The sequence below is a fragment of the Nyctereutes procyonoides genome, unplaced genomic scaffold (genome assembly GCF_905146905.1).
Source record: "Nyctereutes procyonoides isolate TBG_1078 unplaced genomic scaffold, NYPRO_anot_genome, whole genome shotgun sequence".
Taxonomy (NCBI): domain Eukaryota; kingdom Metazoa; phylum Chordata; class Mammalia; order Carnivora; family Canidae; genus Nyctereutes; species Nyctereutes procyonoides.
The window spans coordinates 60,937,452-60,965,194 of record NW_026575126.1 but is presented as its reverse complement, the minus strand read 5'-3'; the positions used below and the strand labels follow the sequence as shown (position 1 = coordinate 60,965,194).

The window sequence follows — 27,743 nt, the reverse complement described above, 5'->3', positions numbered from 1 at the left end:
TTCCCTAAAACTTGACTGTGAAGGGAGATTTGTTACTGTTTCTAAAATGAGGAAAGAGAAGCAAGTTCCAATGTAGAGGAGAAGGAAGGAGAGGTATAGGAGAGGTATAGGAGAGATGATAATCATCATCATTAGACGTGATGTCTGCAAGGGAAAGAGTGCAGCTAACCCAAGGAAGGCCTGGAAGAGAGGTATCCTTGGGTCGATCTAGGCTCAGGTTTGCCAGGCTGGCACGACAGTAGAACAGAAGTTAGGATAATGTCTGGGATGCCTGGGTGGCTCAGCAGTTGAGCGTCTGCCTTTGGCTCAGGTCATAATCCCGCCATCCCAGGATCAGACTCCTTGCTTGGAGCCTGCTTCTCCTTCTGCCTCTCTCCGTGTGTCTCTCATGAATAAGTAAATAAAATATTCTTAAAAAGAAAAAAGAAGTTAGGATAATGTCAAGAGTGTGGCGGTGGTAATGGACCTGGGAATTTAAGGGTGAGAGAAGTAGTGGAAGGAGAGGAGGGAGAGGAGGGGGGAGAGGGAGGGAGGGAGATTGGCCTGCAGGTGGCGCTGATGAGGCAGGAGGGAATGGCTGAGCAAGCTATGAGGATTGGAGTATCTGAAATAATAATTTCAGCGAAAATGCTGGTTCTTAATTGGATCGCAGCGTTTTCTGGATTCCCTGATCCCCCGGTCCCTAAGCCTTGGATGTGCCAAGGCTTAAAACAGCTTGGTGTAGCGTAAACGCTAAACTGTCAGCCGCAGTAATAGAATTTTTTAAAACTCGGAGACTCCATTTCCCTTGAGGCACTGCGGCCGCTCCGACTACAAGTCCCATCATGCCAGACAGGCCGCGTGCGCCGAAATTCCCTGGTCCCCCAATCTGGTTTTCCACTCCCAGCATTCCTCCCTGTTTTCCTACCCTGCCCGCACGCCTAAACGGGTTGCCGGAACAACCAATTGGGTCAAGGAGTGCAAGGCCAGGCAGGCCAATCGCCTCGCCGGAGGGGCGGGAGAAGGCGTGGCCACATCCTGGCCCCGCCCCTGCTCCGTGGCTCGTTCCCTGCGGACTAGCGCCTCGGGCGTGACCAGGAGACATGAGCGCTAGCTGGGGGAACCCGGGATGGGTGAGGCTCGCGCTGTGCCTCGCGGGCTTAGTGCTCTCCCTGTACGCGCTGCACGTGAAGGCGGCGCGCGCCCGGGACCGGGATTACCGTGCGCTCTGCGACGTGGGCACCGCCATCAGCTGTTCGCGCGTTTTCTCCTCCAGGTGCGCGCGGGAGTGCAAGGCTTGGGGGAACCGTGCTGCTCGGCTGGGCGGCCAGGTTGCCAACCGCTTCTGGAGCCTGGGATCGGGATGCCCCGTGAGCGGACGCGTGGGGGCGGGGCTGCTTGAAGGGTAGTTGCCTGGTGATGGAAGTGTGGGGCCTGGGGTGAGGGGGGTGTAGACAGTGTTGTTGGGCACTGGGTTTATTCCGGGGAGTAGCACGTAGATCCTGATAACAAGGAATAAGGGTAACCGGGTAGAAGAGGGAATGGAATAGCGTAGAGCGACTGATGATGGTCTTGAGGATGGCTGTGACTGGGGATAAGGGCTGGGCTGGCTATGCATGAGGGCCTGGGGTGGGTCGAATACAAAGGGAGGAGTGGGCGGACAGGGAGCTGGAGATTTAGAGGTCCAGGACGGAGAGATTCTGCACTGTATGCCCAGTCTCTGGTAACTCTGTAAAAGCAAGGTCAACTTTCTATCTAACTTGCCATCTTAAGAATTATTAAAGGTCGGGATCCCTGGGTGGCGCAGCGGATTAGCGCCTGCCTTTGGCCCAGGGCGCGATCCTGGAGACCCTGGATCGAATCCCACGTCGGGCTCCCGGTGCATGGAGCCTGCTTCTCCCTCTGCCTGTGTCTCTGCCTCTCTCTCTCTCTCTGTGACTATCATAAATAAATAAAAGTTAAAAAAAAAAGAATTATTAAAGGTCTAGGATGCAAAGAGGGGCGTGTATGGTGGAGCCATGGCCAGGCTGGCCTGGCCTGGAGGTAGGGGAGGACAGGAGTGACATGGAATCCTGATCTGGCCAAAGGGAGGCTAGCGAGGAGGTCATTGACCGTTGGACTCTGGAGGGCATGGGGAGGGAAGGGGGAAGTACAGCCTAGGTGGCTTTTAGAAAATCACCCCTCCAGGACAGGGCCAAGGCACTGGGTTACCACTCCTCACCTGGGCCCTTCCCTCCACCAGGTGGGGCCGGGGCTTTGGACTGGTGGAACAGGTGCTCGGCCAGGACAGCATCCTCAATCAATCCAATAGCATATTCGGTTGCATCTTCTACACTTTACAGCTGTTATTAGGTGAGTGGTCCCGCCCCTTCCCTTTAGGCCCCGCCTCTTCCTGACAGGCCCCCCTCCCCCTTGGCCAGCCCAGCCCAACCCCATCCCTTGCAATCTTGGTGACCCAGATGGCTGAGCACCTGGGGGCAGGAACTAACAAGTCTCACTTGGTTTAGGTATTGTCAAAGCCAGCAGGGCTCTTAAAGGATCCTAAGACTCCACACTTTTGTGGAAAAGACTCCGTAGTTACTCTCTGAGGGGACTCCAAGGACTGCTTCTCTTTCATCTCATGTAGAGCTCAGCAGGAAAATTCACTATTTTGGTTCTAGGGATCATTGAACTGATAGGAGAACAAAGGCCTTCGTGAGGCCCATCAGAGCCTCTCATCTTAGAGACTGTTCCCCAGCAGAGTCTAGGGGGGTACCCTGAAGTCAAAGCAGTGTTCTAGAGGTGGCCAGTCCCTGAAGCCCATGCCTGAGCCTTGTCTGCCTTGCAGGTTGCCTCCGGGCCCGCTGGGCATCTATCCTGCTGGTGCTGAGTTCCCTGGTGTCTCTTATCGGTTCTGTCTACCTGGCCTGGATCCTATTCTTCGTACTCTATGATTTCTGCATCGTTTGCATCACCACCTATGCCATCAATGTGGGCCTGGTTGTGCTCAGCTTCCGGAAGGTCCAGGAGCCGCAGGGCAAGGTCAAGGGGCACTGAGCCCTCACCCAAGCCAGGCTGACCTCATGCTCTGCCAAGGGGGCCATGTCTGGGTCCTTAGAAGAGTCTGCAACCTAACGCCACCATACTCCCACACAAGACAATGGACCAAATGTGCCACACTCTTTTCTCCACCCTAGTGCCTCTGGCTCTGTCCCCAAGGGCTGGTTTCCAAAGTTCCTGCCATCGCCCAAGGAGGGAAGGTTCTGAGCAATAAAATTTCTTAAATAAATTGGCTAAGTCTGAGCCATCTGTCTGCGAGGGACCCTAGTGTTGGGCCTCCCCCCGTCTTGCCTCCTCTGTACTGGAAGCATATGAGTGAGAGGGAGAGTGGAGGACCTACCTGGAAAGGATGGTTAGTCCCTTCTTCAGCGTGTATAGTCAGTAATAGTTGGTGTACCATCAGCCCCACCCCTAAGAAACAGGCTGGCAGCTCATCCTTGCTGCCCAATGAGAGCCAGAGTTTCTCTTCAGGGACAGCCTGCATGGGCAAACTACTTTTCTACTTCTGTGCATGCTTGCTGGCAAGTTCTTCCTGTGGTCTAACTGTAACCCCTTCAGCTGCCTTATCTATCACCCCAAGTCAGTCTTGGCAGCCCTGGAAGACCAGGGACACATTTTGAGTATTTTTGTTTTATTTTTCCTAATATATACCAAGCACTTAGCCACATGCCAAGGACTGCTTAAGAACATATGTTAACTCATGTAACCCTTATATATCCAATTGTATTATCCCTATCTTGATGAGGAAATGGGGACAGAGAGGGAGGGGATTAGTGGGCTCTCAGGATTTGGATCCACGGGGGCCATCTGGCTCGTGTCTATGTTCTTAACACAGCTGCATCTGTGTTGGGGTCAGGGTTCCCTAGAAGTTTGGGCTGACCTGAGTTAGAAGTTGGAAAGAGAAAAAGAGTGCACCCTGAGTGTTCTTCCCTCCCAACTGAGTCTTCCACCACCTGCAAGAAAGGTGGGAACCACTATAACCCTGGTCTCTGGGAAGGCAGCAGAGAGGTGTTGAGATTCGTCAGTCTCATTGCCAGCAAGTAACAGTGAGCCCCGGCCCTCAATACCCAGCCCTGCACACATGGCCTCTGGGAGTGGGCCTGGGAGAGAGGTGGGAAAGCTGAAATCAAGGGAGTGCCCCTCCCAGTTCCCAGAAGACGGCTTCCATGCTGGGAGCAAGTCTACTCTATGTCAGACTCTGGTCCAAGCCCTTTGACCTTCAACAATTCTGAGTTCACAGACAGGCTAATTGTCCAAGGTCACTCAAGCAGTAAATGGGGGCAGCTAGGATTTGAATCCACAAAATGTGGCCAGGGCTACAGCCCAGAGAGGGGTGGTGAATAGCCCAGGGTAACACAGCCACAGCCCCAGAGCTGGCTGCTGCTCAGGCTCCCTTCCAGGGCTGAGGAAAAGCAAGGACACCTGACTCTGAACCAACTTGGGGGCGGAGCAGAGGTGGAGCTAGGGAAACCCAGGTGGCCTCTCTGAAACCCAGAGCTTAGGCAGCAGAGTGGCCTGGAGCAGCATGAAGCAGAGCTGGGGACCCAGGCTGCTCATCCTGGGAGCAGTGGTCCTCATGAAGGGTGAGCACCCCCATGTTTGTGTGGGTAGGGGAGTGGTGCAGTGGGTGTTCAGGGGCCACCCTCTGCCCCGGCCGCCTCACATCTTGGTGCGTGTGAGGGAGCATGCCAGTGGGGTGGACAGGCTGTCTGTGGTGATGTAACTGTGTCTGGCTGTGTAGCAGGGGAGGTGTATGCGACCACTCATGTCAGAACAGGAGTGACTTTCTTGGGCTAGACTTTAGTCTGTATCTGCAGGGACTGTGCCCGTGTGCGTGTACCCTGTTCCCCTCTCTGCCCCTCCACTTCCAGAATGACCTTTGGCGAGTTCTGGGAGCTCTTTGGCTCCTTTGGCTCCCTGTCTCTCCGTATGTCCCATCTCTCCTGGCCCAGATATTGATATGCCTGTGACGGGAAAGAGGGAAGGCAGGGGATCCTTTAGTAGAGTTTCTGGTGGTTTCTGGAAAAGTGGGGGTGTCTGAGTTGTCAGAACAGGGGTGGGGTGAGTCTCCATCTCCTGGAGCCCTCCCCCACTTGGACGTGACGTCGGCCTCTAATCCTTCCTCTTAGGCATCACAGCTGAAAGCACAATTAAGCTAATGCTCACCACATTTATGGGCCGCCTCCCTGACTCAGTTGCGGGGGCTGGAGTTGGGGGTTCTGAAGCCTGAAGGAGGGTTGGACTGGTCCCAAGCTGAACCCTGGCCCAGGAGTGCTGAGCACAGCTAAGGGAGGAGAATTAATTACTAAGTGTACACTCTGAATAGCTTCCAATAAAAGCTGTTTCTTGACCTCATATATTTTCATTCTGGGAGGGGCCGGTGAGGTAGCTGCACAGTCATAGGCAAGGACCCAGGGCCCGACCCCCAAAACCTATGCCTTCCACCAAGGCTGGGCCAGGCAGGTAAGGCTCCCCCAGGTCTCACCTGTGTCTCTCTCTTCCCAGGTCTTCGAGCAGCTCAGCTTGGTAAGCTCTGGGGACATGGGGCCAAGCCTTTCTTGGGGCTCCGTCTGGCCTGTGGAGAGGGCAGGACAGGCCTTCTGCCAGTCTGATTCGCCCCTCTTCACAGTGTGTGGGCAGCGTGGCCCTGGCCCCCCTGAGCCTCAGGAGGGCATCACGGTACCTGGCGAGTGGTCGTGGCAAGTGAGTGTGAGGAGGCGGGGAGTCCACATCTGCAGCGGATCCCTGGTGGCGGACACCTGGGTCCTCACTGCTGCTCACTGCTTTGAAAAGTGAGTCGTGGCTGGAGTCAGGCAGAGCTTCTGGCTTTTGCCACTGTCCCCCTTTGCATTCAGTGCCTCGGCCTTGTCCCTCCTCTTTCAGGGCAGCAGTGACAGAACTGAACTCCTGGTCGGTTGTCCTGGGTTCTCTGCAACGTGAGGGGCTGAGCCCAGGGGCTGAGGAGGTAGGAGTGACGGCTCTGCAGCTGCCACAGGCCTACAGCCACTACAGCCAGGGCTCAGACCTGGCCCTGCTACAACTTGCCCACCCCACGGCCCACACACCCCTCTGCTTGCCCCAACCTACCCATCGCTTTCCTTTTGGGACCTCCTGCTGGGCCACTGGCTGGGATCAGGACACCAATGGTGGTAAGTACTGGCCCAGACTGAAGCCCAGAGGCCCTATGCTTGCCCAAGGTCACATAGCCTCAGCTGCCAACTGTCCCTCTACTCAATGTCCCTTGGTCTCCCAACCCCCTTTCTTTTGCCAGCTCCCAGGACTCTGCGAAATCTGCGCCTGCGTCTAATCAGCCGCCCCACATGTAACTGTCTCTATAACCAGCTGCACCAGCGTCTGCTGGCCAGCCCAGCTCGGCCTGGGATGCTGTGTGGGGGCGCCCAGCCTGGGGTGCAGGGGCCTTGTCAGGTCTGATGGGGAAGACAAGGGAAGGGAACAGAAGGGGAGGGGGGACCTAGCCCTGGGCTTGGTACTCAATCCATAGGGATGGGTGGCAGTGCGACTGCTAGAGGGTGTCTGCCCATGGCTGGGGCTCAAGTGTCTATCCTTGACTCCTTTGCCTGGCTCCAGGGAGATTCCGGGGGCCCCGTGCTGTGCCGCGAGCCTGACGGATACTGGGTCCAGGCTGGGATCATCAGCTTTGCATCAAGCTGTGCCCAAGAAGACACTCCTGTGCTGCTGACCAACACAGCTGCTTACAGCTCCTGGCTGCAGGCTCAGGCTCAGGGGGCAGTTTTCCTGTCCCAGAACCCAGAGACCCCAGAGATGAGTGATGAGGACAGCTGTGTAGGTATGAGCAGGGCGCGTTAGGAGTGGGACATGTCGGGACACCCAGGCCTGCATAAGGACTTCTGGGCAGCAGACAGAAGCACAGTGAAGCAAGTTTCAGCTCAGAATAGAAAATTGGGACAAAACATTCACGTACTAATTAGGGGGCTTTTAAGGCCCCTTTCAGCCCCTAAGATAGTAACACCCCCATTTAGGGCTGAGAGGCTTAGTTACTTCAGAACTCTGTGCATTTAGAGTTTAGGTGAGAAGAGGGATCTGAGATCTAATTGAAGGTTGTAGGGGTAAGCTGCAAGTTTCCAAGCAGGGGCCCAGTGAGAATGGATAGGGCAGGGCTCCCACTCAGAATTCTAGCATTAAGTGACTAACATGCAAATTTCATGCAAAGTAATTCTTAGGATGGAAGCTGTGTCTTGATGGTAAGAGCAGTACTAGTGAGCCAGAATTCTGGGGCCAGTCCAAGCCTGGAGGGGTACAGACAGATGGGGTAGGAGAATGATGAGCAGGGCCACTCCCATGAGGCTAGACCATCAGGGTTTAAGAGCTTAGGTCTTAGCTTTTGAGTCTCAAGTCAGCAACCAGCCTGTGTTTAATGAGCTAGAAAGTCACTTGACCTCTCTGGAACTTTGGTTATGTCGGTAACGAGGGTAACAAGATCCAGCTTAAAGGATATCGTGGGCAGTGCTTAGCACAGGGCCAGGCATGCAGTAAGCACTTAGCAAGAAGGCAGGTGATGTAATCTGTCTGTTCCAGCCTGTGGATCCTTGAGGAGAGAAGGTCCCCAGGCGGGAGCCCCCTCCCCATGGCCCTGGGATGCCAGGCTGAAGCACCAGGGGAAGCTGGCCTGTGGTGGAGCCCTGGTGTCAGAGGAGGTAGTGCTGACTGCTGCCCACTGCTTCATTGGGTGAGCCATGTCTCTCTTGCCTTTGTGCCCACCCCCGCCCCCTTTCCTGCCCTCACTGGCAGCCCCACCACCCGATGCTGCCTCTACACAGGCGCCAGACTCCAGAGGAATGGACCATAGCACTGGGGACTGGAGCAGAGGAGCGAGGCCTGAAGCAACTCATCCTGCATGGGGCTTATACCCACCCAGAGGGGGGCTACGATGTGGCCCTCCTGTTGCTGGCCCAACCTGTGACACTAGGCCCCAGCCTTCGGCCCCTCTGCCTGCCCTATTCTGACCACCATCTGCCTGACGGGGAACGTGGCTGGGTCCTGGGGCTGCCCCGCCAAGGAGCAGGTATGTAGGACAGGCCCCAGCAGCTGTCCATCCATCCTAGAGGCTGCTGGGGCAGCTGGGTCTTTACCTTCACCCTACAGGCATCAGCTCCCCTCAGACTGTGCCTGTGACCCTCCTGGGACCCAGGGCCTGCAGCCGGCTACATACAACTCCTGGGAGCAACAACATCCCCATTCTGCCAGGGATGGTGTGTACCAGTGTTGTGGGTGAGCCACCCAACTGTGAGGTGAGCCCCAGTCCTCCCAGACCTCACCCCACAGACCCCTGGCATCTTTATCCTGTAACTCACAGACCTTCTGCCAGGCTTGGCCTCCAGGCCTGCCTCTCACTTGAAATCGGGCCTTTCTGCCAGCTGGCTCCCAAGCAGCCAGAGCCTCGGCCCAGCCCCTAGCCCCTTCTGCCCCCACCGCTGCCTAGGGAGAAGAGGAAGTCACCCACTGTCACCTGACCCCTTACAGGGTCTCTCTGGGACACCACTGGTACATGAGGTGAGGGGCACATGGTTCCTGGCTGGGCTACACAGCTTTGGAGATGCCTGCCAAGGCCCGGCAAGGCCCGCAGTCTTCGTGGCACTCCCCGCCTATGAGAGCTGGGTCAGCAGTTTGGACTGGCAGGTCTATTTTGCTGAGGAGCCAGAGCCTGAGACTGAGCCTGGAAGCTGCTTGGCCAACATGAGTACGTGGCCCTAGGGCTTCCCTGCTGACACTTCCCTCTCTAGACCCATCCTCTCTCCATCCAGGGAAAGATCTGTTCTGACCCACCTCTAGATTGCCCTGAGATAGAAGGACAGAATTCTGGTTCTTCATTATTATGACTTGGAGCAGGCCTCTCAACTTCAAACCTCAGTTTTCTCATGTCATGGGGGTTAAGTAGCATCTTCTTCCTCTTCTTCCAGGGAGGGAGGAAAGTTCTGAGGATGAGGCCAACCCCATCCTCCTTCCTCTTCCTGACAGGCAAACCAACTGGCTGTTAACAGGTGGCTCTGGGATACTGCAGACACAGTGAGACAATCCCTGCGTCACTGCCCTTGTCCCTCTCCCACTTCCCCAACCCACATGTGATGCCAGGCACGGGGCAGGCCCAACAGCCCAGGGGGCTCTGGGAAGAAGCCTGCCCAGACCAACTGCTGCCCTCACTCCCTACCCTGCAGGACAGGGAGGTGTCACCTGTGGATGCTCCCCTACACCCAGCTCTGCTGTCCGAGGCAGGCGTCCCCAGCCTTCCCTAGTCTTCATCCCCTCAGATACGATCACACCAGCCACTTACTTTGAAAATTCATTTTTTGGGGGAGGGGGAGCAATTTTCCTTTTTTTTAAAACTTAAATAAATTGTTACAAAATAGACTTTAGAAAATAAGTTACAAATTGTAGTAAAAGGCTCCCCTTCCACAGGCAACATTCCCACCTGTGGCTCTCTGAATGGCCTCTCCCTGGTGTTGGAATCTGGCTGGTGACAGTGGCCCCACATCATGGCAGAGCCTGGCACCGGGTTTCTTGCAGGGCTGGTCATAAGGAAGAGCATAGTGACAAAGAATGGGGAAAGGAAAGCCTTCAAGGACAGGGACATGAGGGATACCTCACCCCCTCCTAATGCAAGCAGCCAGATCTGGGTCCTCTGCACAGTGGGAGAGAATAAGAGATGGGGAAGCCTAACTACTCCTGAGCAAAACATGGAGATCAAGCCTTTCCCTGCAACCTGCCCCCCCTCCCCGCCCGTATTCTGATCTTTGGAGACTTGAAGTTTAGAGGGAGAAGCTGAGGTCTGCAGGCCACTGGGGTGAAGGATCCAGAAGTGAGGTCGTGGGGGTGGGTGGAGGGGGCAATGACAAGTCCCCTCTGCCTGCTGCTGGTGCCTTTGGGGCTCCTGGGGAGAAAGAAAGGAAATCACTGACTCAGGGCAGCAAACCCCACACAGCTTGCACCCCTTGTTCCCTAGCCCCACAGGCCATCCTGACAGCACCCCACGGGGCCCCAGAGGCCTGCATGAGAACTCCTAATTATTTTTCTAGGCCTCACTGACTGGCCTCTCGCTCATTCCCTTGAGGTCACGAGAAATCTTTTATTCTGAAAGCCATCGTGTCAGCACTCTCTCAGGGCCCTCTCACTCACCATCCCCTCCTTCCCTGAGTCCCTGGTCAAAGACCAGCCATCTCAGGGACACCCGCCCTTGGTAGCCACCATAGGGAGGGGTTCTGGGACAAGGCCTACAGATCTCTAGAGGAGGCTGACGGCATGAGCCGAGGGCCCAGGAACAGGCTGAGGAAATAGGCTGCCCCACTCCCCCATAGCTTCCTCCTCCAGCAGGGCTGGGTGGGGTGGCTTTCCATGGAGATTTCCCCTGACAGACGATGGGAGATAGGGGCTAATGCCTGCTGTTGCTACAGCTGGGCCTGGCTTCAAAGAAACAATTATCTGTGACTCAGTCCTCCAGTTAAAGGTGTTGGCGGGAAGGGGGGATGCAGGTAGAAAGAGTGGTTTGGTTGGCTCCTAAAAAGGAGATGCACAGCAGAGAGAAGAAATGGTTCAATAAAGGGGAGAAGAGACAGGGGGCAGTATCAGTAGCAAAGGACCAGAGATCTAGTTTCCAAGCAACGAGGAGGGGGACCAGAGAAAAGATGCAGGGAAGAGGGACGGGAAGCTGGGGGGCTAACCAGTGGCCCAGTTTCCCTGGCCAAGTCAGCACAAAAGGCACAGAGCAGTCTAATCTAGGGGTGCCTCCCACACCCCATTCCTCACTCTTGCTCCCTGCCTCAAGGAAAGAGCACCACCTTTCTCTGGAGATCATTTCTCTCTGGAAATCATTCCTTGACTGGCTGGATCAGGAGTTTCCAGATGTAGTAGCCAGATAGCTGCCTCCTCTCCTCAAACAAAACACCCCTTCTTCTTTGGTTCCTGCCCTGCGGCTGCCTCAGCCTCTGCCCACACCCTACCCCACCCCACAGTTCAGCCCAGCAGGCTGTTCACCTGACCCAGAGGTTCCAACGTCAGTCCTCCCAAGGTGGCATCCTCAAACTGATTTTCTCCATATCCAAGCCGTACCTGCCCCACCCCCTCTAGGAAGTCATGTGACCCTCCCCCCTCACTCCTTGCCGCCCCCACTCTGTGCCCATCTCCTCTGGGACCCTTCCATTTTTTGCCCAAGCCATTCATGCCCCCGTACCAGAGCTGGCCACTGTCCACTCCTCCTGGTGCTGCTGCTGGTGCTGCTGGAAGCTGATTCGGCGGCGGAAGTGGCGGGGACAATGGGGGCAAGTGAAGGGCCCCTCCCGAGGTGCATGGACCCGCCCGTGACCCTCCAGCCGGGCAGCTGTCCGGAAGGCCTTGCCACAGATGCTGCAGCGGTGGCGCTTGGGGTCTGTGTGGGTCCTGCCATGGTTTTTAAGGGACAGCAGGTTAGGTAGAAGTTTGGGGCAGAGGGAGCAGGGGTAGAGTCCAGTGGTGTGAGCCTTCTGATGGTTTAGCAGGCTACCGGCATGGCGGTAGGACCGCCCACACTGGGCACAGCGGAAGGGCCGTTCCTCGTCTTCAGCCACCGTGGACTTTACTCCTTGGCCCCCATTAGCTCTCCCAGCATTCTCTGCTGGGGCTGTGTGGGGTTCTGATGGGGACTTCTGGATTCCCCCTTGGCCAGAGGGATCTGCCTCAGCCTCCACAGTCCCACTGGCAGGACCTCTGGCTTCCTGTGTCTGGGGTGGCACCTGACTGAGGCTGCTGGCATGAGTGTGCAGGTGACTGGCTAGTTCATGATCGGACTGAAAGGCCTTACCACAGTCAGGGCAGGCAAAGGTCTGGGCAGCTATGTGGTTGCAGCTGTGGCTTCTTGTGGCCACAGGATTTGAGACCTCCTTGGAGCAGAGCAGGCAATGGTGGCAGTCTGTCTTGGGGGTGCCATGGCAGTTCAGAGGGCCTTCTGACTGGCAGTACGTCTTGCCACAACAGCTGCAGGAAAAGGGGTGACTCTCTGGCTGGAGCTGAGGTCTATCTCCATTGTCCCAGCTCCCCACAGGACTCAGACTAGGTCCATTGGGCTGGCTGTTGCCAAGGTGGCAAGAACTCTTGGGGATACTGTCCCCTGACTCATCTTCTGGCTTGGTCAGTACATGACCCGGAGGAACCCAACCTTCACCATGATTCACCGGTCCCCCATCTCCTTGCCTCCCTTCCACATTCCCCATGTCCCTGGATACTAGCTCAGTGGGTTCTGAACCTGCTGCCCCAATGGGGCTCTGACTCTGCTCCTCCAGCCTCCCGGGTCTATCCTCCAGCTGGAGAACTGCCTCAGTATCACCTGATCTGTCTTCTAGTCCCTGGCCATTGGCCTGGTTCCCCTCTGGGCCCTCCAGGCCCCTCTGATCCCTTTCAGTCTCTGCTTCATGCTCCCGGAGGTGCCGCTCCAGAGATCCCCGGCCAGGGAAACCCCGGCCACACAGGGCACAGCGCACGGCCATCCGCCGTGACAGCCCTGCTCGCCGCCGCCAGCTCTCTGAGTGCAGCCTCTGGTGGTCCTTCAGGGCCACGCCATTGGAGTAGGTCTTGGGGCAAGTGGGACAGCTGTAGTGACCTGTCTCGTGGCTGCGCCGGTGGTTCAGGAGGCTGCCCGCGTGGCGGTAGGCCCGCCCGCACTGCCCACACCTGAAGGGTCGATCTTCCCGAGTCAGCTTCCGGGTGCCCCCGCTCCCACTTCGCTCAGTGTGGACCCGTTGGTGGCTGGCCAGCTGTTTCCGCAGGCGGAAGGCCTTCCCACATTCACTGCAGCGGAAACGCCGAGGATCTGCATGGATGCGCCGGTGGTTCTTGAGGGACATGAGGTTGGAGAAGCCTTTGGAACAGGCCTGACAGCCAAAGTGGCCAGTCTGGTGGCTCTGCCGGTGATTGATGAGGCTGCCGGCATGCTTGTAGGACCGGCCACACACCTCACAGCTGAAGGGACGCTCTGAGCTGGCCTCAGTCTGGCAGCTCTTCTCTGCCGTCTCCAGCCTCGGCTCTGCCTCACCCCCCTTCACAGAGGCCTCCTCCCACTCCTCCTCTTTCACCTTTGCCTCCTCCTCTGAGGGCTCTGCTTTAAGTTCTTCCTGGAATTTTCCCATGTCTGCCTGCCCCGGTCCTTCTGCCACTTTCGGAGGCTCTCTGCTGCCTCCGGCCTCTGGCACAGGCCCCACCTGGGGCTCAGAGCCTTTGCAGCGTGGGTGGTTTCGCAGATGATTACGGTAGGCAGCCAGGTTGGGGTAGCAGCGGGAGCAGACAGGACAGATGAAGTCTCCAGTCTGGTGGATCTTGCGGTGGTTTACCAGGCTGCCGCCATGGCGATAGGTCTTGCCACACTGATTGCAGCGAAAGGGGCGGGGTTGGGTCTCAGGTGGGCTTTCCCCGCCCTGCAGGCAAACGCTGTCTACAACCATGGCACCTGCTTCCTCTCCAGACTTTGTGTCCCCACCCTCCCCAGAGAGAGAAGCCACTGCTGTGCCCTCAAAGACACAGTCACCATCTGCAATCCTTCCCATGGCATCATCTGACTCTCCTAAGTGGCTGGGAGCTTTGTCTGTGGTGTTCCCAGAACTTTGACTCTGGTGGTGACGCTCCAAGCTCCCCAGGTCATCATAGGTCTGACCACAGCAGCCACAGATGTGCCCATAACCAGCTCCATCCAGTGCCTCCACCTCCCGCTGCAGCTGATTCAACAGCTCTGCTTCCGAGAGCTGCAGCGGAGGGCTCTGGGTGGAGGTTGTCCCTGAGGCTCCTTCCTCTTCCCCCTCCTCCTCGGAGCCCTCAGTCAGACCAGAGGAGTCATGAGCCTGGCGTCGGTGAAGCCTGTAGCCAGCCCGTCCTGGGAAGATCATGCCGCAGAGGCAGCAGAGGAAAGGCTGCGCAGGGGCTGCCTCCCCGGGCCCGTGGTTCTGGAAGTGGCTGCGCAGGGCAGGCAGAGAGTCGAACTCCTTCGGGCAGAGGGAGCATTGATAGATGCCTGGTGGATGGCAGGGCCTATGGCTCAGCAGGCCAGTGGCATGAGGGAAAGAATGCCCACAGTCAGAACACGTGTGGGAGACCTCAGCCTGCCAGGTGGTGACAGCTTCAGGAGTTCGGCGAGGGGAGTTGCACTGGCCAGTGGCTGGTTTCTGGTCTTCATTCACCCCCGTGGCACCATCACAGAAGCGAGTCCCATTGCTCTCCTCATGGCCTGGGATGTCTGAGTTGTCAAGAAAACATGCCTCCTTCCTTTCCAGCCCTTCCTCACTACCGCTGCTCTCTTTATCACCCTGGCTATGGGCCTCAGCCCGCTCAAGCCCACATCTATTTCTTTCGGCTTCAACCTGCAAAGAGCCCCTGTCACTTTCCAAGCTGCCTTCGGCTCCGTTAGGACCTCCACCTGGAGGCTCTTGCAGACTGTCCAGGCCCTCATTGCTTTCCACCAACTCCTGCACCCAGTTCCCGCCTGATGGGAGTTTGGCTTCCCCGCCACTGCCAGCACTGCTAGCCCTCCTCCGGTGCTGCCTGCTCCACCGCCCACTGTGGCGTCGCAAATGGTTCTTCATGGCAGCCATGGTGTGGAAGTGCTTGGCACAGGCCCCGCAACTGAAGTCCCCTGTCTGGTGGGTCTGCCTGTGGTTGATAAGGCTCCCTGAGTGGCGATAGCTCTTCCCACAATCTTGGCAGGCAAATGCCCGAGGAGGGGACACCCTGGTCTCTGTCCTACTGTCTTCCCCTTCCCCATGAGTCCGGCCATGATGTTCAAGGCTCTCAGGGTCTTCAAAGAGCATCCCACAGAGGTTACACATCTGTGGTGCTGTCCTCTCTGCTGCTGGGGAGACACCTGTGGCCTCCTCTTCACGTTTGCACCCATGCCCCTGATCCATATGTGGGGCTGCCTCTGCTTCCACTTGATCAGGAGGGAGCTCTACCTTGAGGTGGCTGGGGGGTCCCTCAGCCCCTGGTCCTGCACTGCGGCGAGCAGCTTTGCAATGGACTCGTACATGGTTGCGCAGGGCCATAAGGTTGGGATACTTGCGGGGACAGAGGGAGCACTGGTATTCTCCAGTCCGATGGCTGTGGCGGTGGTTCACCAGGCTCCCCCGGTGGCGGTAAGCCCGACCACACTCATCGCACTTATAGGGGCGGTGGTCCAGGGTGGTGGTGGGGACTTCTTCCTCTTTGTGAGTTGTATCTGCCAGAGGCAGGGGAGTTGATGGCACTGATGGCTGCCCATCCTCCCCAGCTCCTTGCCGGGGTCTGTGATGAGCCCGCACGTGGTTTTTGAGGGCAGCTGCGTTGAACAACTGCTTGGAACAGATGGAGCAGGGGTAGACACCTGTCTGGTGGCTCTTACGATGGTTGATGAGACTCCCGGCATGGCGGTATGTACGGCCACAGTCCCCACAGCGGAAAGGCCGGTACTCCTCAGGGCCGCAGTCCTCCAGCTCCCCAGAGGTGCTGAGCTCCCTGGAGCAGTTCAGCATCTGTGTACTAGGGAGCTGGTCCTGGCTGCTCTGATCTGTGTGCCCATTGGTTGTGGGCATCCCTTTCTCTTCCCATAGCTGCTCCTGCCTTGCCCCCTCATGGGATTGTTGGTGGTCCAGCAGCTCTCGGGGGAGCCGGAAGGCACGGGGACAGTGGGGACACTGGTAAGGCTGATACTGGGCATGGAGTCGGGAGTGGTTCTTCAGAGCCATTAGGTTAGAGAACTCCTTGAAGCAGATGGCACAAGGGTAGATGCCCAGGGTGTGGCTCTGCCGGTGGTTGGTGAGGCTCCCGGCATGCTTATAAGTCTTGCCACACTGACTGCACTTGTACCGCCGTTCCTCCTCAGCAGGAGGTGGCTGAGCGGGCTCCTGGCCCCCTGTGAAATTCACAACTGATTCAGCCAAATACTGTTCCAAATTGCTAAGGAGGCTGCTGGCTGGGGTTGGCAGCGGGGTGGCTCTCGCAGAATTGGTGGTGGGCCCCCAGCCCTCCGCACCCTCTTCGGAATCTGGCTGGCTTTCCCAGCCTCTTTGTCTGGTGGATGGATCTTCCCTGGGGTCAGGCCCAGAGCCAGATGTCTCTTCAACAGGTTTTTCCTGGCTTGTCCAGCTTTCCCCAGGGCTGAGCCTCTGGTCCCTGGAGTCAGAGGATGTTGTTTCTCCCTGCAGGTGTGGAACAACTTCCTTGGAGCAGGGAGGCCTGCGCCTCCGGTGGCCCTCAGGAGCATGAGTCCTCATGTGGCTCTTGAGGGCCACAGGGTTGGTAAAGTCCTTGCCACAAGTGGTACAAGGGAAAAGGCCAGTCTCGTGGGTCCGCCGATGGTTGACCAAACTCCCTGGGTGACGGTAGCCCCGCCCACACTGCTGACAGCGGTAAGGCCGAGGGATACTGTCTGCCTCCTCACTGTCCTGCTTGGAAGATGGATGGAGCAGCTCTCGGTGCCGGGACAGCTCTGGGAGACTAGGAAAGTGGCGCTGACAGTCAGAGCAGCTGAGTGAGGTGGGTGTGTCCTCCATGGGGCAGTGTGGCAGAAACCTGGAGGTTCAGGAAGAGCAGGCAGGTGGCAACAGCATCTTCCTCTGGTGGTGGGACCAAGGCCTAGGAAGAGGGGGGCAGTGGTCAGAAGGCAGGCCTCAGTTAACTTTGCCTCTTGGCTCTATAAGCAACAAGCTCACAGAGGTCACAGAGATGTTCCCCAAGCAGTAACCCCCGGGACTTGCTTTCTGCTGTATCTAATCTGAAAGCATCATTTAAGGCCTCCTTGCACACAAGCTCCTAGGCCTAATTCATCCCTAGAGATATAGATAAGGAAACGAGTCTAGAGGGATGCAACCTATCTCTGATCACAGTCCTACCTACCTCTGTTCACAGACCAAAATCAAAAAAACCTACTGTCTCTAACCCTCTTTTCTGTATACTTTTGAACCAACCTATCTCCTGAGAGCTCTTCAAAGAAACCTGAACCTTTTCTAGGACCTTCAATATGAGAAGTTCAGTCTTCTCTCCCTGACCCCTCAGCTAAACAGCGCAGCCTAGAGACACTGAAAAGCAGCCTTTTTCTCCAGGTGACAGCTGAGGACCTGAGAAGTAGGGTAGGAGCCCTCTTCAGAGAAAGGGCTGGCTTGTTCCCCAACCTCTTATTCCTTCAGAGTCACTGAAAGACTATGTGAGCCACCTCCTTCACCTACTTGCCCCTGAACCCAAATTATCTTGCACCTTGGAAAATTCCAATCCGTTTCTGGTTGGTCTTCACCCCCTACCGTTTTCCTTCATACACATCCTCACTATATATACCCTTTTCATTTTTTTTCTCCTATCCCCTTTTAAAATACTTATGTTGACATCAACTCACACTAACTGGGCATTACCTGGGCATTACTGGGCATGCGCGGGGTACTGTGCTAAGTAAAGAATATTCTTGTGTCACTTAATCCTCGCAACACACTGCTGCTCCTCTTATCCCAGTTTCACAGGAGCAAACCCAATGACTCCGGCGATCTTCTCTCCGGAGCCCTTACTCTCTCCATAGCAGGCCCCCATGCCCCTTCCATCACCTTGGCCTTCGCGGACTCTGATTCTTCACTCTCATGGGACCCCCTACGCGCATACAACTCAAACCTCCGGATCTAAACCCCCTCACTCAACCTGCTTCCCGACTTCTCACCTCACAAAGCTCCTTTGCTCGAGCCCCTTCTCCTGATCAACCACCAACCAGGTCTTCTCCCCTCACTCATTTCCTCGGCCAATTTCCTCTCAGGACCCCTACCTCGCTCGGGTGGCCCCTTTCCGTTCCCGCCGCGGGTGAGTCCGTTGGGGACCGCGAACGGGAGCGCGCCTGCGCACTGGGACCCTAACTGCAGCCGCGCGCCCCAAGGGGTGGCTGTGGGGGCTCTCGCGCTCCCACACACGCACACTTCGCCAGGGCTCCTGGGAGGCGGGAAGGGATGGAAAGAAGGAAAGGAGAAAAGGGAGAAGGAAGGAGGCAAAGGAAAGAGGGCGCAGCTGGCCGGAGCCAGAGTCTACCCCCAGCTCCGCGGACACTTCCTATTGTTACTAGGAAACAGGAAGTGTCCTAGCCGCAAAAGGTTCCCCCCGAAACCTCTGCCTGGAGAACACTTCCTGTGCCGCCTCCAAGCAGCGCTTCTACACAGACACAGTTCCGGGGCTAAGGGAGAGGGAGCCGAAACGCGACTCTGACCCCGCCCACGAGGGTCAAAGCACCGCGCTGTTTTGCGCTAGTCTTAGCCACACTTCCGGCAAGAGCTGCTAAAATTGTTCCGGTGCATATTGATTCAAAGCAGAAGAGGAAAAAAAGGATTCTGCTGCGCTAGCCTCGGTACTTTAGCGACACTTTTCGTGCGGCTCCCTGAAAAACTTCCCAAGGCAGATGGAGGGAGTTTCATTCACTCCTTGTACTGAGGGAAACGTGGTGGAGTATAAGCGGATTTGGGTACTACAAAGCTTGCGCATGGCCCTTCTGTCCTCCCGCCTTCCAGTTCTTGGTGATCTGGCCCCAAGCTAGCAATGGCCCGGTATATACCGTAAACCTGCCTGGCGTCCCCTGTCATTAGCACCCACAGAAACCCTTGCAAGATGTTTCTCCGCCACCTTCGCCTGCTGTGTTCAGGTAAACTTTGCCTTCCTCCCGGGCGAGAAGAGCTCCCGCCCACTTCCGCTTGCCAGCCCCGCCTCCCCCCCTCCCCCCCCGCTGGGTCCTAGTGCCTGCCTCTCCCTGGCAGTGTCCCGGGCTCCGTCGGCGAGAGCGGCCGCCGCTGACGCCGCGGAGCCAGCCCAAGTTCGTTAAGGTAGGAAATGCCAGTGGGAAGCCGCGGGGACCCCCGGGCCGCCCCAGCCCGGACGCAGTCTGAGAGGCCTCAGTTTCCCTGTGGTTGCAGAGGGCGGATGGGGTTGGCCTGGCGCGAGCAGCGCGGGCGGGGCGGGAGGAGTGCGGCCCCGGGAGGGCGCCGGCGGGCTCCGGCCCAGCGGGTCCTAGAACCCGCCGGCTGTCCCCGCGGGCCGGCTGCTGCGGACGCCAGGGTTCGGCCGGCGCGGCTGCCCGCCTTGCGCGGTGCGGGCCTTGGGGGTCCTAGAGCCCGCCATGTTGCGGGCTTTTGTCCCAGGCGCGCGGGCCGCCTAACCGGGTCCCCGGCGTCTGCGCCACCCCTCCCCGGCCGAGGTCCTGGCCGCCCCTCCCGCGGTCCTAGAGAACGCCATCTTGCAGGCCTTTGTCCAGCGCCCGGCCTTTGGCCCATTCATTTGCTCGTTCTCTTCTTCTTCGTTCGCTTTCTTGACTCGTTCTCCAAGGCAACGTTTTGCTAGCCTTCCGAGACGAGTCAGCCCAGGGCTGTGCCCTGCGGGGCTGTCTAGTGGCGGCGGCGACGTGTGGACAGCTGCAGGGAGCAGGAGGCGCAGGGTTTCTGCAGCCCTAGGCCCCCTCTCAGCGCGTCTCCTAGGCCCTAACGCCCTTCAAAAACTCCCACGTACTTCAGAGACCGCATTTTACTGATGAGAAAACTGAGGCCCAGAACGCCGTGGCACCCTTACCTCTACTGCCTATTAAGTATTCTTGAGGGCACTGGGGAAGGGGGGCATTTGAAGGATGCAAAAGAGTTTCCCCATAGGAGAAGGCCAGCGAGGCTCCGGCGACAAGAGAGAACTGCAGGTGGAGGTGCGTTTAGGTGAGAAAGTTTGAGAATTGAGGCTGGAGCTTAGTTTGCTCTTGGGACGGGAACACTGCTGCGGGAGCTGAGGCTGAAGAAGTGGGTTAGGGTTAGATTGTGAATTGGCCAGTTTGGAGGTCTAGGAGATGATTAGCACTCACTTCTGCATGGTTCACAGTTCCCTATTCACCATCTCAGCAGGTCTCAGGGCTACCTGTGTACACATGGGGAGACCAAGGTGCAGAAGGGATAAAAAGTGATTCCTTTTTCACTTCATGCCAGCTTGCAGGGTCCTAGCCTAAGTTGTCTGGGAATGAAATCAGTGCATCTCTGGCATTTACAGGCTGTTCTGGCAGCAGGCCTGCATCTCCCTTCTAAGCCAGTAGTGAAGCAAAGTCAAGCCTCCCTCACCAGAGCAATGAAGCCACCGTGGGATATTGGGGTGATATTTGGACCTTGTGAACTTGGATCAGCAGAGAAATTCAGCTAATAAATAGTTGTTGACAGATATTCTCACAAACCCCTACTATGGGGGAGGCAGAGGCCATACCACCCCAACCTGAGTTTGAATTCTGTCTCAGAGCTTGATTCATTTACTTTGTTCTGGGGCATTAGCCACAGTTCTAGGTGTAGGGGATACAAAATAATAAAGGTTCCTGGCTCTTTGCCAGCCTAGACTCTGGTGCTGCTGGAGACCAAGAATTAATAATCCAGCCATAAAATGTGTAAGTGCTACCAAAGCAACAATCAGGAGAGAAAGAAGAAGTTTGAGAGCCAGACCACCTGGCTTTGACCATGACCAGTCTTCATTTCTGTGTGCCTCAGTATCCCTGTCTATAAAACGGGGGAAATAATACTGTTTAACTTTGTTCAGGCTAACCATAACAACAACAACAAAACCCCACACAGGCTGAGGGGCTTAAGGAACAGAAATTTATTTCTCACAGTTCTGGAGGCTGGGAAGTCCAAGATCAAGATGCTGGCCAATTTAGCTCCTGGTGAGGAGTCTTTTTCTGGCTTGTAGATGTCCACCTTCTTGTTATGTCCTCACATGGTCTTCTCCATGCATGTGCACCTTCAGTCCATTGGAAATTTCTAGGCAATTGTGAAGGTTAGCTTGAGTAATACAAACAAAATGCATAGAATGATACCTGGCCCATGATAAGCTTGCAAGGAATGTTATCCAGATGAGCACCATAAGAGAGACTAAAGAGGAGGGGACAGTGATGAACAAGGATGCAGATAGCGTTAAGAAAGGTGGTCAGGAAATCCTTCTTTGAGGAGGTGACGGGGCTGAGCCCCAAATGAAATCAAAGAGATAGCTACACAGTGATCCTCCGGAAACAGTGTTTCTGGCAGAGGAAACTACTGGTACAAAGGCCCTGAGGTGGAAAAGAATTTAGCTCTTTTTGGAAGGGAAAGAGAGCCTGTGTAGGTCAGGCCTAGTGAGACCACAAAGAGGAGTGAGAGTGAGGTAGGCAGGAGTTAGAGCCTTGCTGGCCAGGGAAAAGATCCTGGCCTTTGTCCTAGGAGCAGTGGAAAGTCTCCTGAGTTGACTCATAAACCCCAAATGAATACAGACTGGTAGAGAAAGAACCCAGTCCACGCACCTGAAGACTTGGATTTGAGTCTGGGCTTCTTGACTAGCTAGGTGTCCTTGAACAAGTATTGTCCCTTATGGGGGCCTTAATCTCCATATCTGAAAGAGAGGTGTAGTAAAAATGCCTCTCTCAGAGAGGCTTTGTGAAGACCTAAGGATAAGTCTTTGGTTCTTAAGTCTTCTGTGTTGGCTGGCATGACCCCAAGAGTGTATCTGAAGTACAGATTTGTGAATCCAACCCCAGATTCCCTGGATGATTATTCTCATGCGGGGGAGGGGGGTCACACATCTGACTTGGAGAAACATCAGTCTAGGGAGTGATGGGTGGAAGAGCCCTTAGTGAACAATGAAGTGAGCTATTGGTGGGATTTTAATTAGGGCCTCCCCTACGTGGTCCTCTGCTCTTCATGGAGCTGGGCACCTGGTGTGTCCCTTCCTTTCCCTCAGGAAAGTGCTTTAGGAGGAGAGATGTATACCTCTAGCTATCTGGTTTCTGGTTCACAGAGAGAAATACTGAGGCTTGGAGTTTGGAACCCAGGGGTCAAGCCTTCTGAGAGGGAAACAGCAGCATAAAGGGTGCTGGTTCTGGTCTCAAGGCAGTTCCCCGGGAATGAGAGAAGATAAGATGTGGCCTGAACTCAGGGTTCTGGTAAGTGTAGGGCTGGCCCAGGCAGCAGACAAGTGTGGGAAGCCCAGACAGCCAATCAAGAGCCCAGCAACTCAAGGCAAGTTAAGCAGTTGGATTCAAGTCCCAGCTATGAGTCTAGCTTTGTGACCATGGGCTAGTCACTAAACCTCTTAGAACCTCAGTTCATTTGTTCATAAAATGAGGACAAGAACCTCCATCTTAGGAAACTGTGAGAGAATTAAATAATGTAGCAACACACTCAGCAAAGTGTCTGGCTCTAAGAAGACTCCTAATAGTTTAGGGCAGTTATTGATATAACTCACCCAACACTATGAAGTAAGTACTAATATTACTTCCATTTTTCAGATGAGACAATTGAGGTACTATGGCATGAAGTAAATGGCACAAGGTTACAGCTAGGAAGTGAGTGAGACAAGATTGGAAGCCTGGCAGTTTGGCTTCAGAGATGGGACACTTAACCACAAAGCTACATTGTTTCTCTGGGCCTCAGTTTCCTTCTCTGTAAAAAAGGAATATATATAACAGAACTCTCATGGTGTTGACATGAAGTTTGAGTTAATACATATAAAGAGCTTAGGATACAGCCTTTTATTTAGCAAGAGCTCAGTAAATATGAACTATCATTTTTATTAAAGAGAAACTTAACCAGTCAGACTGTCCAGAGATGTCTGGAAAGGAGGTAGTGACTGCCTCCTCCAGAGATAGCGAAGGATCCTCTGGAAACTCTAGGGGGTGGGATCCCTGGGTGGCGCAGCGGTTTGGCGCCTGCCTTTGGCCCAGGGCGCGATCCTGGAGACCCAGGATCGAATCCCACATCGGGCTCCCGGTGCATGGTGCCTGCTTCTCCCTCTGCCTATGTCTCTGCCTCTCTCTCTCTCTCTCTGTGTGTAACTATCATAAAATAAATGAAAAAAAAAAAAAAAAAACTCTAGGGGGTTTCAAGCCCAGGGAAGGTTAAGCCTCATGCCCTTTAACTCACCTTCCAGCCCCAGCATTTAGTAGGAAAAGTGCAGGGGAGGGAACATAAAACAAAACAAAACAAGCTGAGGTTGGAACAGAGTTGTGTGGGATTGGGGCTGAAAAGCATAGAGGAGATGCAGGAAGAGCTTCCTGGGAAAGTGGGGCTCAAAGGAAGGATTGGTGGGATTTGTAATAGACAGGAAGGACCTAAGGGTTTGCATGATGTGATGGAAGTCATGGAAAGTTATTGAGCAGGGGATACATGAAACTTTACGAAGAAGATTCTGGCTGCCTGTATACATAGCATGTATGTGTCTAGGGGCAGAAGACTGATGCTGGGCCACTAGGTAGAAGAGTGCTGATTTTAAAGATGCAGCAGCCCTTGCCACTTACCCCAAGGGCTCCTGTGGGTCATAATTTTGAAGCTACCCACCCCTGAGGTATACAGCTGAGGAAAGAGGTCTAGAAAGGAGCACTAGATTCAGGCCTTCTGCCTCCCAGCCTAGCTTCTGGACACACCTGGCTCCCTCCCCTGCCTCTAGCTGCATCCTTCCCCCTCACCCTGCCCCCCCCCCCCCAGCAGCTGGTGCTGAGCATTCCCTAAGTGGATCTGCCCATAATCCTCTTCTTTTCATCCCCTAGGGAGGATGAGCTGGTGTTAAGACTAATGCATCCATTAATCCTATTTCCTCCCAGCCATGATCCCCAGGAGCAGCTGGGTGGGGGGTGTCTGGGCACTGAATGAGAAAGAAGCGGCTTTAGCTAGAGCAAGTGCCCCAGGAGACCAGGCTAAATCAGATATATTGATTATGACTGAGACACTTCAAACTTCTAGAAATGGCTCAAGCTGCCTTGAGAGTAATGAGCTCCCCATTACCAGAGCTATGGGAGCAGGAGCCCAAGAGCGATGCCAGAGCAGAGGGTGGACCAGGATTCCTGTCTGGGGTGGAGTCCCTTACAGCTGTGCAAGGCCAGAATTCAGTGGGAACAGTTGCTGCCTCTGACTAACCAGAGGGGAAAGACAAAATACATCTGCTGGGGACCTATCACTTCAGACAGACAGTGCCAGTCGCCAGTTAGCCCACTAGCTCTGCCTTCTTCTGGACCTACCTCTGTCTTCCCTGGGCACTTGAGAGCCTTCAGGCCAGACCCGCATCTGGGTAGCCTCTGTGTCTGCAGCCTGTATAGGACCCTGTGCCCTGGCACAGGCCTTAGACCCTGAGCTGAAGGAGGAAGTTGGTGAGATGGATGGAATCTGGGCTGTCTGGGAATGCAACGGGGTTTAGAGCGCCCCTCTGAGGTTACCTGGTCCAACTTCTTTCATCAATGAACAGACCAGGGAGGAAATCCAGTGCAGAGTGTACAAGCCAGGAATGTTTAGAAGGAGGGATATGGCCATCCCTGGCAGGAAATGCAGATAAGACAGAATTTTCCCCCTTTGAGGCCTTAGCAAATTGCAGAGAGATGTGGCTTGTGTCTCACTTTGCTTCTTTCCTAGAGAAGCTCCGCCCATTGAAGCCATGGAGGTGGAGTCTGCGGAGGCCCCGTCCTCTGCCCCTGGCTACAAGCGCTCCGGCCGCCGCTACAAGTGCCTGTCCTGTACTAAGACATTTCCAAATGCGCCCAGGGCAGCGCGACATGCTGCCACACATGGTCCTGCAGACTGCGCGGAGGAGGTGGCGGATGCGATGCTGAAGCCAGAGACAGAACCCAAAGCAGAGGATGCGGGCGGGGACAAGGTGTCAGGTGCATCGGCTAAGCCTCGGCCCTATGCATGCCCGCTGTGCCCCAAGGCCTACAAAACGGCACCCGAGCTGCGCAGTCACGGTCGCAGCCACACTGGCGAAAAGCCCTTCCCTTGCCCTGAGTGTGGCCGCCGCTTCATGCAGCCCGTGTGCCTGCGCGTGCACCTGGCCTCACACGCTGGTGAGCTGCCTTTCCGCTGCGCTCACTGCCCCAAGGCCTACGGCGCGCTCTCCAAGCTCAAGATTCACCAGCGCGGTCACACTGGTGAGCGGCCCTACGCTTGTGCGGACTGCGGCAAGAGCTTCGCCGACCCTTCGGTGTTCCGCAAACACCGGCGCACGCACGCAGGCCTGCGGCCCTACAGCTGTGAGCGCTGCGGCAAGGCCTACGCGGAGCTCAAGGACCTACGCAACCACGAGCGGTGAGAACACCTGAACTGGGGTGACCGGGCCCTGGTGACTGGGGGGGCGGGGAGAGCTGGCCAGTGGGGCGGAGGTGGGGCAAGGCTGCCCTGTGACCAATAGGGCCTGGGGCGGAGCCTCAGTCTCAGCCAATGGGAAGGTGGGTGGGGTGGGGCAGACTGCCTCGGGAGGGAGCTGCTGGGACCTAACTGGCCTGGGTCCCTGGACAGCTGGAGAGGGGGCAGGGCTGGAAGTTGTGCAGCTCAGAGGATCGCTGGTGGAGGCCAGTAGGTGGGAGTGGAGCCTGGCTGTGGTGTGCAGAGCGGGGTCTTCTCTGGGACCTAGGCACCCATCCTGAAGGTTTCCTACTCTGGGGTGCAGCCTCGTGGTCCCCAGGGATGTCAGGATCCCCTGTCCTACCGTGCAGACAGGCAGCAGGGGTCAGGTGATAGGCCTGCCACCTTCACGTCCCGTCCTCCGTACTCCGCAGGTCCCACACGGGTGAGCGCCCCTTCCTCTGCTCAGAGTGTGGGAAGAGCTTCTCCCGCTCATCCTCGCTCACGTGCCACCAGCGCATCCATGCGGCACAGAAGCCCTATCGCTGCCCAGCCTGCGGCAAGGGCTTCACGCAGCTCAGCTCCTACCAGAGCCATGAGCGCACCCACTCCGGCGAGAAGCCCTTCCTGTGCCCACGTTGCGGGCCGCATGTTCTCCGACCCCTCGAGCTTCCGGCGCCACCAGCGGGCCCACGAGGGCGTGAAGCCATACCGCTGCGAGAAGTGCGGCAAAGACTTCCGGCAGCCTGCAGACCTGGCCATGCACCGGCGGGTGCACACGGGTGACCGGCCGTTCAAGTGCCTGCAGTGTGACAAGACGTTTGTGGCGTCTTGGGACCTCAAGCGCCATGCTTTGGTGCACTCAGGCCAGCGGCCCTTCCGCTGTGAGGAGTGCGGTCGAGCCTTTGCCGAGCGAGCCAGCCTCACCAAGCACAGCCGGGTGCACTCAGGTGAGCGCCCCTTCCACTGTAATGCCTGTGGAAAGTCCTTCGTGGTATCTTCAAGCCTGAGGAAGCACGAGCGGACCCATCGAAGTAGTGAGGCTGCAGGGGCTCCCCCGCAACAGGAGCTGGTAGTGGGGCTGGCGCTGCCGGTCAGCGTGGCTGGCGAGGGCTCTGCAGCCCCGGGGGCAGGTGCAGGCCTAGGGGACCCTCCGGCAGGGCTGCTGGGGCTGCCACCGGAATCAGGTGGTGTGATGGCCACCCAGTGGCAAGTGGTGGGCATGACGGTGGAACACGTGGAGTGCCAAGATGCTGGGGTTGGGGAGGCTCCTGGTCCCTTGGGAGGGGCAGGTGAGGTGGGGGGCGAGGAGGTGGATGAGAAGCCACCGCAGTTTGTGTGCCGGGAGTGCAAGGAGACATTCTCCACTCTGACGTTGCTGCGACGGCATGAGCGCTCACACCCAGAGCTCCGGCCCTTTCCCTGCACCCAGTGTGGCAAGAGCTTCTCTGACCGGGCAGGGCTGCGCAAACACAGCCGCACCCATAGCTCTGTGCGCCCCTACACCTGCCCCCACTGCCCCAAGGCCTTCTTGAGTGCCAGCGACCTGCGCAAGCACGAGCGCACCCACCCTGTGTCCATCGGGACCCCCACGCCCCTGGAGCCCCTTGTGGCTTTGCTAGGAATGCCTGAAGAGGGACCAGCTTGAGGCCCATGTCCCCTACACCTCACTCCCAGAAGCCCAGACCTCCTAGGAGGCCTCCTGAACCTCTCTGCCCTAGCTCACTCTTTAGACTCCAGATCCTTGCCCCCCTCCCAGGCCGCTAGCTCTTACTTGCCAACAAAGAGCTGGGGACGATGGAGGCGGGCAGCAGCTGTTGAGAGACACGTGTCACTCTGAGTAACATTCATTAAAGCATTTACTTTGACACTGAATTGTCTTCTGTGTTTCAGTTGGGGGAAAGGGAGTGGGATTTTGGGCATCAGGTAAGGTTCAGTGAGACTGCTGGATTGACAGATTAGAAACTAGAGGGTCTTTGGCTGCAATGTTTCCCAACATATATTTTCAGAATATCTTGACAAAAGGTCCCCTGGTCAGGGAAGTGCAGGAAATTCCCTGTGCCCTTCTTGGGGATTATTGATGATCCAAAGTGTATTAAAGTCACTGATAAGTCCAAAAATGAACAAATCTACTTATCTTTGTTTAGTCCATTGTTATTTCATCATGGAAACCTTTTACTGAGTATTTCTGTCCTTTTACAGATAATACACTGAGGTCCAAAATCAGTACATTTCCTGTATACTGCAGTAATCTACTTGTGGGATAAAAGGGTTCCATTCATAGTGACAACAAAACCCGTAAACGGTGAAGGAATAAATAAACCTTTTAAGAAATATGCAAAACACATATGAAGAAATGTATATCACTAAGTCTTTTTTTTTTTTTTTTTTAGATTTTATTTATTTATTCATGAGAGACACAGAGAGAGGCAGAGACACAGGCAGAGGGAGAAGCAGGCTCCATTCAGGGAGCCTGATGTGGGTCTCCAGGATCATGCCTTTGGCTGATGGCAGCGCTAAACCACTGAGCCACCTGGACTGCCCCTATCACTAAGTCCTAACTGAATGGAGACATACCATGTACCTGAATGGAAAGACTTTATCAAAAAATGTTGATTTTTGGGGTCCCTGGGTGGCTCAGTCAGTTAAGTGTCT

At 56.0% G+C, this 27,743-nt stretch overlaps 4 protein-coding genes across 7 annotated transcripts; 3 read left to right on the top strand and 1 right to left on the bottom strand.

Moving 5' to 3' along the window:
- Nucleotides 1-1,007: 1,007 nt before the first annotated feature.
- Nucleotides 1,008-3,247, top strand: VKORC1 (vitamin K epoxide reductase complex subunit 1). 2 transcript variants are annotated; one of them, XM_055339625.1, is made up of 3 exons: nucleotides 1,030-1,255; nucleotides 2,222-2,331; nucleotides 2,807-3,247. In XM_055339625.1, the coding sequence occupies exons 1-3, from the start codon at nucleotides 1,083-1,085 to the stop codon at nucleotides 3,013-3,015; spliced, it is 492 nt and encodes a 163-aa protein (XP_055195600.1). In that variant the 5' UTR covers nucleotides 1,030-1,082; the 3' UTR covers nucleotides 3,016-3,247. The 2 variants fall into 2 exon arrangements, with proteins under 2 accessions (XP_055195601.1, XP_055195600.1); XM_055339626.1 differs by lacking the exon at nucleotides 2,222-2,331 and having other exon boundaries at nucleotides 1,008-1,255; nucleotides 2,807-2,912.
- Nucleotides 3,248-4,468: 1,221 nt separating this feature from the next.
- PRSS53 (serine protease 53) lies at nucleotides 4,469-9,405 on the top strand. Of its 3 annotated transcripts, none has more exons than XM_055339623.1 (11): nucleotides 4,469-4,601; nucleotides 5,524-5,544; nucleotides 5,648-5,810; nucleotides 5,902-6,167; nucleotides 6,290-6,444; nucleotides 6,607-6,826; nucleotides 7,576-7,726; nucleotides 7,818-8,062; nucleotides 8,143-8,249; nucleotides 8,521-8,737; nucleotides 9,016-9,405. In XM_055339623.1, the coding sequence occupies exons 1-11, from the start codon at nucleotides 4,544-4,546 to the stop codon at nucleotides 9,033-9,035; spliced, it is 1,623 nt and encodes a 540-aa protein (XP_055195598.1). In that variant the 5' UTR covers nucleotides 4,469-4,543; the 3' UTR covers nucleotides 9,036-9,405. The 3 variants fall into 3 exon arrangements, with proteins under 3 accessions (XP_055195598.1, XP_055195597.1, XP_055195599.1); XM_055339622.1 differs by having other exon boundaries at nucleotides 8,143-8,288; XM_055339624.1 differs by lacking the exon at nucleotides 8,521-8,737 and having other exon boundaries at nucleotides 8,143-8,288.
- A 98-nt stretch (nucleotides 9,406-9,503) lies between these two features.
- ZNF646 (zinc finger protein 646) lies at nucleotides 9,504-17,384 on the bottom strand. The gene is made up of 2 exons (XM_055339620.1): nucleotides 11,222-17,384; nucleotides 9,504-9,925 (listed from the first exon to the last, which is right to left on the bottom strand). The coding sequence occupies exons 1-2, from the start codon at nucleotides 16,530-16,532 to the stop codon at nucleotides 9,804-9,806; spliced, it is 5,433 nt and encodes a 1,810-aa protein (XP_055195595.1). The 5' UTR covers nucleotides 16,533-17,384; the 3' UTR covers nucleotides 9,504-9,803.
- A 1,225-nt stretch (nucleotides 17,385-18,609) lies between these two features.
- On the top strand, nucleotides 18,610-26,956 carry ZNF668 (zinc finger protein 668). Its single transcript, XM_055339621.1, is given in 4 exon segments — nucleotides 18,610-18,643; nucleotides 24,389-25,052; nucleotides 25,523-25,730; nucleotides 25,732-26,956. Coding segments are annotated over 4 exon segments (1,911 nt in total). The 3' UTR covers nucleotides 26,737-26,956.
- The last annotated feature ends 787 nt before the right edge of the window (nucleotides 26,957-27,743 follow it).